Source organism: Pseudopodoces humilis, chromosome 3, assembly GCF_049639895.1.
Source record: "Pseudopodoces humilis isolate 2021_Gansu_Grassland_sample_001 chromosome 3, ASM4963989v1, whole genome shotgun sequence".
Classification (NCBI taxonomy): Eukaryota; Metazoa; Chordata; class Aves; order Passeriformes; family Paridae; genus Pseudopodoces; species Pseudopodoces humilis.
In genome coordinates, this window is record NC_142202.1 from 108856181 (window position 1) to 108869927 (window position 13747).

The 13747-nt window shown below is 43.5% G+C and overlaps 1 protein-coding gene across 3 annotated transcripts in view; it reads right to left on the reverse strand.

Moving 5' to 3' along the window:
• RUNX2 (RUNX family transcription factor 2) overlaps positions 1 to 13747 on the reverse strand; it is a 218109-nt gene that overhangs the window by 83388 nt on the left and 120974 nt on the right. For all 3 annotated transcript variants that reach the window (XM_088052743.1, XM_088052744.1, XM_088052742.1), the window contains one exon: positions 12056 to 12217. In XM_088052743.1, the coding sequence (XP_087908869.1) occupies positions 12056 to 12217 (162 nt within the window). The remainder of the gene's footprint in view (positions 1 to 12055; positions 12218 to 13747) is intronic.

Here is a 13747-nt window from a genome sequence, read left to right on the forward strand (position 1 = left end):
AGGTCTCTGTCAGTCCCATAAGACTATGACACTACAGACCTATAGGAAATAAAATTGATTCAGCAGCTCCTCTGAAGTAGTTCCTACCCACCTAAGGGTAAGCAGATTCAGAGAGCTGTGTCAACAGCTATTAAATAGAGTGGTCCAGATAGAAACCTTCACATATATTATATATATTCTGATTTTGAACTCCAGGGGAACTGAGTGGCCACTTTCGACCAAGCTGAGAAGCTGATAGGTCCTGGATGGTTCCTTGGCCTAACCTGACTGATTCTCATTACAGGCTGTGACAAGCAGCTTTGTCCTTTCTTTGCTGCTTGTTCTGAAGCCTGGAAGGAGGTGCCCTCCTTACAATTTCATTTTTGTATTCCCTTCTGACCTACACTCACTACTACCTGGATCTAGTATGGCTGCAGCCACTGCCGCCACCTCGCTGGTTCCCTTCCTGTTACAATTCCCTCTTGTAGCATATATTATAACCAGATGTACTGTACCTAAGAGTCAAATTCATAGAGAACAGGCTGATTTCCTTTTTTTTCTCCTCCTCTTTCACTGTATAGACCTTGGCACAAGGGGGATGAGACCTCCAGACAGCATCACAATACAAACACTCAGCAGCCAGTGGTGATCCCAGCAGAGGTCCATTAGCTATTCCCAAAAAAACCTGTTACTTTGATCAGCGAACTGCATTGCTTGCAGGAGCCAAACCTGGATGCTCCAGCTAAAGCCAAAACCTCAACTGATGCCTTGACAAGGGGACTGATCTTCAGTTTGTGGAAATTTTTCAATCCCACACTCATCTTTCAACACAACACAAAACATCATTTCAGTGCAAAATTAAATATGGCAAGCTGTGTTTTAACAGACATCTATCCAATAAAAATGGTGTGCCTCATAGATTTGGTCCTGTACCTGTGCTTCAAACTGGTTTTCCAAGCAAGCCAATTGTGCAGCCTAATTAATAAACTTAACCAAGATGGACATACCTGTATCTGCCGGCTTTATAATATTCTGCCAATTCTAAACAGTACCTGTTTAATAGGAAAGTACATTAAAAAACAGTGATGTCTATGGATCAGACAATGATAGCCCAGTTAAACATTAAAAATAACGAGTGGAAACCACACATATGGCATCACTAGAGCTTGTGTAGGGGCTTTTCATCTCGGCTAAATGAAAGAGGCTTTGTGGGTATCTCTCCTAACCCAAGCATACCACCTTTCACTGCTCACTGCCAGAGATCTGTGATGTTAAGAGATGGAAAGATTGCCATGAGATGCCCTACCCCTCCATTTTGCTTTCAGAATTGATCCTTGGTTTAAATCCTTCAGGCTGTTTTCTCTGCTGGTGCTTCCCTTTCTCAGCGTGGTTGCTCCTTTCTCACACAAGCCCAAGGAGGCTTCTTGAAGCTAACTATCCCAACATTCTCAAACTACAAAATAACATACTACAGCTAACACTCATGGCTACCACAGGAGACAAGATCAAATGGATGGTCAGAGAAACCCTTAGGAACAATGACTGGGACATTTGGAGATGACACTGCCCAGACTGGGCTGAGCACACAGCACATTGACATCTCTCCTCCTCCAAATGCACCTTTAAACCACCACAGAACCCCTGCATTAAGTGTATGACACCTCTTTTGACAAAACTAAACTTCTTCACACAATGAGAACATAGCCTGGTCCAAGCAATCCTAAGAGATCAAGACAGTTTCAACTGTGTATTTGCAAATTTGCTTCTGGAATACTTAGGATTGTGGAGAATGAAGAGGCTGCTCTGGCTGGGTGTCTGCTCCCCAGTGGGATCCCAGCCTCAGCTCTGAGCTTTGCTTTTGACAGTAGAAATGCAAACTAAACCTGGGAGGAAAAGCCCCCATGAATATTTCTTAAATGTTTCTTAAATTCTTAAAAATGTTTCTTAAAATGGAAGATTAAACAGTGCAGGAAAACTAAGAGAGAACACACTGTTTTATTCCTTTATCTCCATCTGGGGTAGTGCATGAGAAATTAAATTAATTTTTGTTAGGACCTTGCAATTGGGAAAATACTCAGGCAGAAAAAATCCTAAAGGAATTGCAGAAGCCCACGAAGTCTGTGAAAAATGCTTTCCCGATGCGTTTTTCAGGTGGGTTGGAAAAGCAGAGTGCCACTAGTAATTCAACCAAAAATAACACCTTTCCAGCAGATACAGTAGGAGTCTGGCTTATTAGGAAAGGGAACTTCCATGATTTGATAGATTATAGTGAACCCACAGCAAACTGAATTGACCAAAGTATTTTTTCACAGGCTCCCTTCAGATTCCTTGCAAGTCAGACTGTTCTGTACCAGCCAGTTCCCTGTGGCTTCTGCCACCTCCCTGAGATCCACCACAACCACCTCCTGTTCTACCCACCTCTCTGTACCTGTTACCAACACAGGAACCCATGAGAACCTCAGAAATCAAAACCAGTGCTACTTTCTGGCAGCCAAAGTTATAGCAAAGTAGTAGCAAGTTCAAATGAGTGGAGACTAAAGTAAGACAAATTCAGACTCATAATAAGACCCAAATTTCAAAGCAAGATTAGTTAGTTCTGTAACCAAAGGTTGTGGTGGGTTTTGCTTCTCTGGAAAATTTTAAATGAAGACCAACTGAGTGTTCGGGCTTGCTTTTTTTCTCAAAAGTTGCCCTCGAGTTCAAATGAGAGCTAATTCGGGGAAATCTTACACCTGGGTTCAAAGCAGATGTTCACATGGACTTCACTGTACAATAATCGATGAATTTATACATCTGTGGAGATTTGCTTATGTCAAATTATTCTCCCCTATGCCTCATAGATGAAGCTTCACCATTGCTAAAAATCCTCACACTCCACAAAAACTCATCAGACACAGCAGCACCATCAAGCACCATGTGGGTACAAGGTTGAGTTCTCCCTGAGGGGCCACTCCACCACCCACACACTGCTCCTGTGGACATGGGAAAACTGTCCCAAGATCAGGAAGCCTTTTGCTCCCTTCCCTTGCTCTCTTTTGAGTCAGTCTAAAAGCAAATATTAAGAGATTTCCAGATTAGTGTCCCCAAATACACTCCCTTTATGCATATGAAATAGTTCCTTCTCACTTAATAACATCCTTCGTGAGCCATGTGAAGGTGTGCTCCCTCATTTTATCTCATCCATCTTCCTCTCCTTCGCTGCCTACATTGTTTGCTTTTCTACAACCACAGAAAACCTGAGCCACTTGCATGGCTCTTGCCTTCCTTTTTGGTCACCAGTATCAGCCCGGTATCACCAGTATCAAAGCTCTTTGAAATCTGACAGCCAAGCTGGCAGGACACCAGGTTCTTTTCTGCTAAAACATCCATCAAGAGGGGAGGAGATTTGGTCATGTGTAAAATGGGGCCAACAACCATTACCAAACCACTTCAAAAAGGTGTTTTTGAGGCTCTGCTGGGATCTAACACTCCCTTGCTGACCAAATTCAGTGTGGTCAAATTCTGCATGGCCAGAAATGAGAGGAAATTCCACTGAAAACCAAGGAAGCACCAGCTATTTCTACCAACAGCAGTTTTTACCTCTTGAATTGTATTTTTATACATATTTTTTGTACAATTTTTTGAATTGTATTTTTATTAGTGTCAAATTTGCAGAATTTAAACCATTCAGCCCCTGAAGGGCATATGATACTCCTTTACCTTACCTTCTACCGAACACAGTTGCAGTCTGAGAAGGACCAAATTCTCCTGCATTTTATGGAACCATTTAATAAATTCATATTGGCCAATTAATCAAACCCAATGCAACAAAGACACAAGGCCACAAAGACTTAAGGGCAACATCACAGAATCACAGAATGGTTTGGGTTGGAAAGGGCCTTTTAAAGGTCATCTAGTCCAACCCTCCTGCCATGGGCAGCGGCATCTTCAGCTAGATCAGGTTGCTCAGAGTTCCAATCAACCTGGCCTGGAATGATGGGTCATCCACCACCTCTCTGTGCATCCTGTGCCAGTATTTTGCCATCCTCACAGTAATGATTTCTTCATGTCTGATCTAAATCAATCTTTCATTTTAAAGCTATTCCCCTCTTGCACTCTCGCTCCATGCTCTTGTCACAAGTCTCTCCCCAGCTTCCTTGTGGGCCCATGAGGGGAGAGGGGTAAGTAAGTGGACCTGGCCACCCTGTATGTACCAGAGAGCTTCACACATGAAGATCCATTTCCTCTCCACATCAGCACACATGTGGTCCTGCCTCAGCTGCCATTGCTGGCTCCATCCTAGGTAGAAAATTAATAGCAATTCCACAGAGGGAGGGGAGAAATCATCAAACGCCTTTGCAGAAGGATGAAACAAAGAGCTTGATCCCACAGCCTTCCTGTTAGAGGCTTATTGACTTTATTGGGAACACACATCTAGGTAGTGGCTCAGGATCTGTCCCCTTGGAAGTCTGGAACTGAGGACCTGGTTGCCCCACTAACAATTAGCATTCTGTTTACAAAACCCAGCAGAGTCAGTAAGAATAACCATTACAAAACATGCTCAGACTGTGATTCCGGTTTAAGTTAATATAATTTTAATGAGTTCTTCAGAAAAAGCCTGGCACTTATGGAAAATTTCCTTAATTAATATCAGACCCTAAATTAGTAATAAAAAAAAGCCCTGAATATCATTTGGTCTCAAGCTGGAACTAAAGTATGTTTTGGCATCATTACTAACTGTTAGCAGCAAGTTCTGGAAACAGATGCAAATCTTGATATGTGTCCTAAATATAAAACACATTGCAAAAAAAGCTCAGATAAAAATATATCTATACATCCACATATATTTGAGTGTGCTATTTCCTGCCTGTATCAGCAACAAATTTATTCAATTTCAAAACATTCCACTTGTTTCTCTTCAGTACTTTTTAAAATCCCTTATTTCAGGAATAAAACTCCTTCCCTCTGCCTTTACTTTTCCTGTTTATTTCCTCTCCCAACAGCCATTTTAAGTAAATGAAAAGGACTTAAAGACACACATTGTAACATTTGAACATCTGAAAATCAGCCCACTTGTTTTACCACCTAAATATGGGCATAGGTGCCTAATTTGAGGCCACCCACGCTAGAAAAATTTGAGGTAGGGATCATGCAACGCATCTTGTGGACAATTACTCCAATGAGAGATTCAGCCCAGTGGAAAGGCTGCTACTGAAAGCCCACAGACGAGTGCCAAGGTGCTGAGATTCCCAGGTGGCACCAAGTGGGCAGGAGACTAAAAATGGAAAACCTGTGGTAAACAAAATAAATAGAACCGCTGAAAAATAATGAAAAAAAAAAAAAAAAAAAAAAAAAAAGGAAGGCGAGTTACAAGTTTAGGGAAGGCAGCAAAATGAGCGGGTTGTTTCTGAAGACCTGAGCTCCCCTAAGTTCTTTACTTTGCCTTGACTCAGTTTCACCTCGCAAGGAAAGCACTGAACATTAGCAAGGAGAAATGGAGACAGAGACAACCTTGAGTCTTTCGGCTTCCATTTAATTAAAAAAAAAATAAAAAAGAAGAAGAAGAAGAAGAAGACAGACTGAAAATTGTTACAGTCACCAAGAAAAACATCCCAGCGTAGTGAGTGCACCAGAAACTGAGCTGGCTTCTTGGGTTTGCCAAGAGCCTGAGACAATATTGCTGAAGCGTGAACTGCTCATTCATTGCAGGGGCTGCTCACACCAGAGCCATGCTGGCAATAGCCATGGCATTAACTGTTTCTCTGCTCCCCACAGCACATAAAGGAGAAAAGAACTGAATTTTGGAGACAGCACTAGTGCCTTCCCTTATGAAATGAGGATCCTGAAATGTGCTTATTTGCCCACAACATTTAATCAAGTTAGCAGGAATTAAGGGATGAAAGCATAGCTACTTCTATAGCCACAGTTTCTACTTAGCTGCTGTAAAGTTTTCTGAGCTCCTTAGGAGAAGACAAAACAACCTTTATTTCTAAAAGTTGTTTCAAAGACCAAATTCTCCCCAAAAGGAAAAATCCTAGTTACAAAAATCATGTGAGTACGTGACACTAGAAAAATCCAAGGTAATTCACAGTGTGAGAAACCCAAGATTCCAAGCAGTACAGGACCTCAAGATAAAAAAGCCCATTGCAGCCAACCTCTTCCTCACTGACATACAAATACTAATTCCAGAGGTTCAGCTGGAGCTGCTTCCATTCCATGTGGTTTTTTATTATATGATTTTTAGACTGACAAGAATGAAAATTAAATTGTGTAAAAAACCAGTACTGTCCCTGATTAGGGCATGGCTGGCATTGCATTTATATTTGCCAGCCATCACTGAGCTGAGAGAACAGGAAGGTTTCATAAATTTCAATTTGAGATGAGGGTCCAGGATGGCCCAAAAGATTGTGGTGATTTATCTACAGAGCGAGACGAATTAATGGGGAAGTTTGGCTATACATGAAGTAGCAAAGAAGGTCAGGGCACATTCTCTGGCTCTAAATCTAGTCAGGATGGTCTGGCCACAGATGTAATGTTAAATCCTGCCTCCATAATGGGGTGGCTGACTCTGAGCTGCCCACAGGAGCAGGTTCGGGACTCTGCTCATTTCCAAGCCACAGCTGGGACCTGTTTGCCACCATGCTGGCCAACCCCACTCAAAACCAGCCTTGCTGTTAGCTTAACAGTACTGCTATTTAAGACTCCAGCCCTACCACTGTGTAATTTATTGCTGAAGATACCACTTTCTGGTCATTTTATTTCAGAGGGATGGGTCTGCAGACTTTTGTTTACGGTCTGATCCCAACATCTCCCCCATCTACCTCAGCATGCCCCTACTCAATGGCACAGTAAATACAGAGATGGCAAAATCCCCCCTGCGCCCTGTGGGCACTCCAGCTAGTGGGACAGCAATATCTGGGCATGGTGGCACATCCCCAGCTGACAAATATCTAGGAAGGGTCCAACCCAAGCCTGGAAAAGGCAGGCTTGGTAATTTATCCTGCTATTTAGATTCAGTTTTAATTTTCTCATTTGTCATATGGAATCTGTCAAACGCAGACAGGATCTTCCACAGTCAGCACTGAACGTGTTTGTGGTACACCTGCAGGACAAGTCCTCCAGCACCTGGAGATCCTGACCCTGCAAGTCGCTTTCAATGATGAAGCAAAAAGCAAGAGTCTCATGTTTAGCCAGAACGGTGAGTAGGTCCAGGAAAAGTGTAGGGGGAGAAAAAGTCTCCTCACCTTCCCAATCTCGGGATTCTCAGCAAAATTAAAATCAAGCTCAAGCCCTGCAACAGCGGAGAAGGTCAAGGTCAGGGTGAGGTAGGGTTAAACCAGGACTAGAGTGTAATGAGGCTGTGATATGGATATGTTTATGGGACAGTTAAACTGTCTCTTAAATCACCTCAGCAAAGGCAGACTATCAGATCATACGTGCCTGTACTTGAACTACTCACCTAGGCTTGCTTCAGAGACAGACAGGCTCTTCCCAGGCACTGCCAGGGACCAGCACAGATCACCTGCAGACCAGACAAGTCCTGAAAATGCCAGTTTGTCCCCACTGACTCAAAAGGGAGTTGAGAGTGAGTGTCTCAGGAATGGATGTCTGCCCTGGGGATATCTATACCCACCCCTCCTTCACCTGCCTGGGAGCAGCCTTCTTTTGACTGCAAGAACAACCCAGCCTGTACTCCCTGCTCTTAACCTTCCATGTGGGGAGGCTGGATCAGCCCCAAAGTGTTATGTAAAATGGCTGTGATGTGTATATTTATATGAATCATATACATTAATTACATAATAGTCACCCATGCTCTCCCTCCCACATGCACTTTGGTTATGCATAGGACACAAAGACTGAGTGCATTCACTATGAATCATGCAATAAGACTACATCCCTCAGGCAAACTCTCTCTAAAATGACCCTTTTCTTATATTCCCATGGCTTCCACTACAATATTATTTAATTAAGAATATTAATCTGCTGGGCCACCAACTTTCACTGTCTTCTGGGGAAGTCTGAACAGACAGACATTTAATAAAATATGGGGAATCCTGCTCTTTTTATGATTGGAACATTTAGGTAAGGCAATTTCATGGCCTTATGAACTTGTTTTTTTATTTGTTCTTGATATGAACGTGAAACTTCTGGACCAGAAAGATCATTGATTCAAAAGTTGCATGAGTGATGCCAGATAATTTTTTTTTTTACTTTGCTTTTCAGCTCATGCTGTTGAATACTGACCAAATACCTGGGATTTATCATTGATTAGTTGTAGAACAGTGCAGACAAGCGCTGACCCCCATTTGGAGAATAGAAGATGAACAGAAGATGATGCAGTTTGGCAGCCATGGGCATGTATGTGCACGTGCCTGCAGCACGCATGCAAACCTGCCAGAAGTGCAAAGAAATCATCCAAGACACTGACATGACCAGTTCAGCTGCACTGCAGCAGCTGCCTGAGGAACACCTCAGGGTTGCAGCCTGCTGCCCTTTTCTCCTCTCCCGTGGGATGAGGAACTGCATGCACTGCTCTGGCAGTGCCCCACCACGTCCTGTCCTGCAGCCCCAAACCTCTTCCCATGCTCAGCCTAATCCAGGGTTGAAACCTCATCACCAAGAATCATGGAATCATTAATGCTGGAAAACACCATCAGGTCCAACCCAGCAGCACCATGTTCAACATTAAACTGTGTCCCTAAGGGCCACATCCATGTGTCTTTTGAACACTTCCAGGGATGGTGACTCCACCACTGCCTCGGGCAGACTGTTCCAATGCCTGACCACCATTTCAGTGAGGATTTTTTCCCTAATATCCAATCTAAACCTCCTCTGGTGCAACTTGAGGCCATTTCCTCTCATCCTGTCACTTGTTACTTGGGAGCAGAGCCTGATCCCACCTGGCTGTCCCCTCCTGTCAGGGAGTTGTGCAGAGCCAGAAGGTCCCACCTGAGCCTCCTTTTCTCCAGGCTGAGCTTCCCCAGCTCCTCCCTCAGCTGCTCCTCATCAGAGCTGTGCTCCAGACCCTTCCCCAGCTCCATCCCCTTCTCTGGACATGCTCCAGCCCCTCAATGCCTTTCTTGTTATGAGGGTCCCAAAACTGAGCACAGGATTCAAGGTGTGGCCTCACCAGTGCCCAGCGCAAGGGGATGGTCGCTGTCCTGGTCCTGCTGCCACACTACTCTGGATACAGGCCAGGTGCCTTTGGCCTTCTTGGCCACCTGGGCATACTGCTGGCTCATGGATCCATTCCAAGACGGGGAAGAACACCACCACATTGGCCATAGGATGAGTGTGTTTTTGGTCAAAGAAAATGATTAAAAGTAGCTGTTGAGGGCTTCCACTGACAATAAAACCAGGAGCTACTCCTGTTTTATTGGATGGAATGTTTTCAACATCTGGGTGAGAACAACTTTAGCAGTTGTCCAGGTAAAGCCATGGAGGCTTGTGGAAAGGCTGGGTGATGTGAAATTAGGGCAGATAGGAAGTTCTGTGCCTGTAGGTGTGACAGCCAAGGCCTAAGGGGAGGTTTTACTCATTTTTGCTCCTGCATGATGTTAAGCAACAGGCAGTAAATGTGGCATTCATTAAAATGACCTTGTATACTTTTAACAGCCTCGATAATCAGGTTTCTGCCACTGTATTGGAAAGGGACTTTTTTATTCAAGGCCTTATAAAACTCTAATTTCTCCCTCATGCTTTTGGGATGTCTGAAGTTTTCTAAGGATTCTAGTATTTCTTTGCAGTAATTTTCTACCCTCTTCAAAGTTTTGTTCCCTTCCTAAATATACATTAAGTAACTGAGTGGAGATTTACATTTCTTTGAGTGTGACGGATTAACTGCTTGCTGTACTGGGCAACTTAAAACTTGCATTTCTCTCTCTCTTTAGATATAGGAGGTGTTGGATGCTGACCTCCCTCCCTGTGGCACTCCCAGTGAAACTCTTGAGAAGCACTGTCAGGTTTGCAGCTAAGGCTACAATATGCCTTCTTGCATCCTGAGCATCCGAGTGGGTCCCTCAGCCAGGAATGCCTCTCTCTACTTCTGAGTAGAGCATTTCTATTCTGAATTTCTATTTCTGTTTCTATTTCTGTCAGCAAACACTGCACACAACCTCTGGCACTTGTGGAAGATCAAAGTCCCCTTTTTCACTCGAATCTAACTAGAAGTAAGATCCCCACACTGGGAAAAGGTCAGGGCATTGCGGAGGCATCTCTTGAGCCCTGGAAAGATGAAGGACAAGAAGCACAAAGGCAACTGGCCATAGAGCACGGCAGGAAAGTTCAGTCCACGGCCACACAACGTACACAGCCAGGTCTTTTAGTCTCTGCCTGTGCCCACATGCCAGGCACTCACGTCTGAATACACACAGACAAGCAAAGGCTGCAGGGCAAGCATGCGGCGTGCAGCTGCCAGGTCCCAGCCGAGCCTCTCCTGCAGGTACTGCCTCAGGCACAATTGCAAAAATAACCCATTCGACAGCACAGACCATCAGGAGGCTCTGACTGAAAGGGAACCTGTTTCGGGCCAAACAAAGCATTTCCTCAGCATCAAGCCGATCGAGTTTTTTGACCGAAGTCAGGGCTTTGCATGGAGAGCCCGCAGGAACCTGCTCCAAAACCCTCCAGCCCTTGGCCCACATGGAGATCTTTGGCATCTCTGTGAATGCAGAGTGCACTAGGGCTGCAGAGGGGTTTGCAGCTGTTTGTTTGAGAAACAAAGCTTCCCTCCTCCAAGATGAAAGAAATCAAGGAGTCTATGCTAATCAAATCCTCCATGCCTGCTGGCTGCAGTTCAGCTTGTCAGGGATTCAGCTCAGTGGAGTGATCAACATTTCCAGTGCTATGAGCTTGGTGGAAGGGGAGAACACAACAGCAAGAAATTCACCTGGCTGGGAATCAAACAGGTGTATGGCAGCAGCATCCAAGATTATAATAATATCTTGCAAACATGCAAAAAATAGATGTAATAAGACTGATTCTTTGGTTTTCATTAATGAATCATAAAGGCTCTCTTTACATTACACATGCTTTTTTGGCATACACTGCTAATATTTCCACACTTGCAAGGTTGGAGTTTTAAGACTGAGCCTCCCTTCCCTAAGGTTCCTCATTTTTGGCAAGAGGTACAAGGTGACTGTGTGCCATGACAGTCTCTCTCTTACTTTGGGGCAATCAGATTACTTTACACAGATGGTTTTATCACTGAGACCATTAGAGGTGAATTGTGCAATATATAAATGTGCATTTTGTTTGGTAAAAAAAAAAAGTCTCAGTTCCTTACTACTGTCTTGTCTATGTTCCTAAATGTATTTCCTCTCTCCTGCAGCATTCCAAAGCACAATTTGTCCAATCTTTACCTTTGAGTGACTCAACTTGTTTCTGATAGGCGTCTTAAGTACATATTAACTAAGGAAACAGTCTTTCTTAAGCTACTGGATTGAAATGCAGGAGAGTGAACCTCAGCTTTAACTGCTGAAGAAATAAAGGCATCTATCTGTCAGGATGCCTAACAACACACACACCACAAAGGCAGAGCACCAAAAAATAGAGAGCATAACATTTACTTTACAGCACAGAATCACAGAATGGTTTGGGTTGGAAGGGACCTTAAGATCATCTTGTTCCAACCCCCTGCCATGTGCAGGGACACCTTCTACTAGACCAAGTTGCTCCAAGCCCCATCCAACCTGGCCTTGAACACATCCAGGGATGGGGCAGCCACAGCTTCTCTGGACAACCTGTGCCAGGGCCTAATTACATGCAAGTAAACATCCTTTTGTAAGGGAAATTTAAAAAAAAAAAAAAAAAAAAAAAAAAAGAATTTGTTCAAAGAATCAGTTTAATAATTTAAAAATAATCTGATCTGAAATGGACCTAATGTTATTCGAGAGAGACATGCTCAGAGCAGCATAGCAGCTCTCTTCCACATTGGAAAAAAAAAAAAAGGATTTAGAATCCTGCCTGCCATGCAGGAACCCTGGTACCACTGCTGAGGTTTGCTCTCCTTGCCAAGGTTTGTCTGAGGCCACGGAGGCAGCTGCTGCCAGTCCTGTTCCTCTCTGCATAATTGTTTTAGGCAAAACAGAGTCTTTACCTGAGAGGCGTCTGGGCACATCGGTAATGGCTGGAAGTCCTGTGCCTCGAGTGGAGGACAGGGGAGTTGTGGAGTGAATGGACGGTGAAGTCATCTGGCTCAAGTAGGATGGGTAAGACTGGTCATAGGACCATGGCGGAGATGACTGCGCCTGCCTGGGGTCTAGGGGGAAAATAAAAACAAACAAACAAAAAAAAAAAAAGAGAAGATTTTTTTTAAAAGGAAGAAAAGTTTTAGGGTATCAACAGCCTAACTGAAAGAAGTGGGATTACTGAACATACACACATCAGTACTACCAGGAGTGAGAATGTATTGAAACACAGTTTGCTCCTCAACACTCAGCACTTTCAAGTCTTGGTCTGTGCTTTTCCCTCCCCAGAACAATTTCTGTGGGAAATGAACAGACCATAGAGCAGAGTTTTAAAAGACCTAGAAGCTGTGATGCAAACCCCTGGTGTCTCTCTTACAACATGTTACATCAAGAGTTGCCAGTCCTCAAGGAATCAGAAAGAGAAGCAGACAACATGGATGAGCCACAGGTCTGATCTCAGGAGGTGGACTTCATGGAATCATGGATCATTATAGCTGGAAAACACCTCTAAGACTGCTGAGTCCAGCACTGCCAGGTCCACTGCTAAACTGCATCCCTAAGCGTCACAGCTACAGGTTTTTTAAACACTTTCAGGGATGGTGACTCCACCACTTCCCTGGACAGCCTGTTCCAAAGCCTGAGCAACCTTTCAGTGAAGAAAATTTGCATAAAATCCAATCTAAATCTTCCCTGGCACAACCTAAGGCTGTTTCCTTCAGAGGTGGGTAGACTCTACAGTCAGCACTTGGCATGTCTGGCCAGCTGTTATCCAGTTCAAACATCACACAATAGTGTTTTCAGTGCTGCAAATACTAGCCAAGGAGAAAAAAATGTCATTAATCTTATCAGCATCTGTCAAAAAAAGTCACATTTGAATGCCGGCCCAATTAGTTACAGTACCCTCAATTACAACATATGAAAACAAGTGGCTTGGGATAATTATCAGAAGCTAATGATACCTTTCGATGTATTAGCAATAGCTCACTATGGAGGAAATGATTTTTAGGATAAACACAGTTCAATTTTTGCTGAAGCACTGGTAGAAGGAGACCTAGTTTTACTCACTGATGTTTGGATTTATAAACCACATGCTCTCAGTTAATATCTGGTGATAAAGATACCGCTGAATACCTTGTAAATTATGATTTTTATTTCCTTACATCGACAAAAACAAAGCACTTTCAACCCCAAAGTCTGTTTGAGGCAGTGCACAATAAACAGAAAACTATCTCTGAACCAGCTCAGAGAAATCCTACACACCCCTTCAAATCCTGCCCAGTATTTTCAGGGAAGAACATCAAGTCTATTCAGCTTGGAGAACCTACTCTATCAGAACACTGTGCTAAAGCCCTGCTTTGCAGACAGCAATGTGACAGCCACATGGCATAAGCAAAGGCTCTTTTTCAGGAAATTCAACTTTTTTTCCTTTCTTCACTCCTTTCCCTGCTCTTCCACACAGCAAAACCTTGTAGTTTCAGCTACTTCTTGTTTATTATTTCTCTTCAGACATGATTTGTTTGAAGAAATGTCTGGAAAGCAGATACTTCCTTGAAGCAAAATAACTATATATATATATATACATACATACATATATATACATA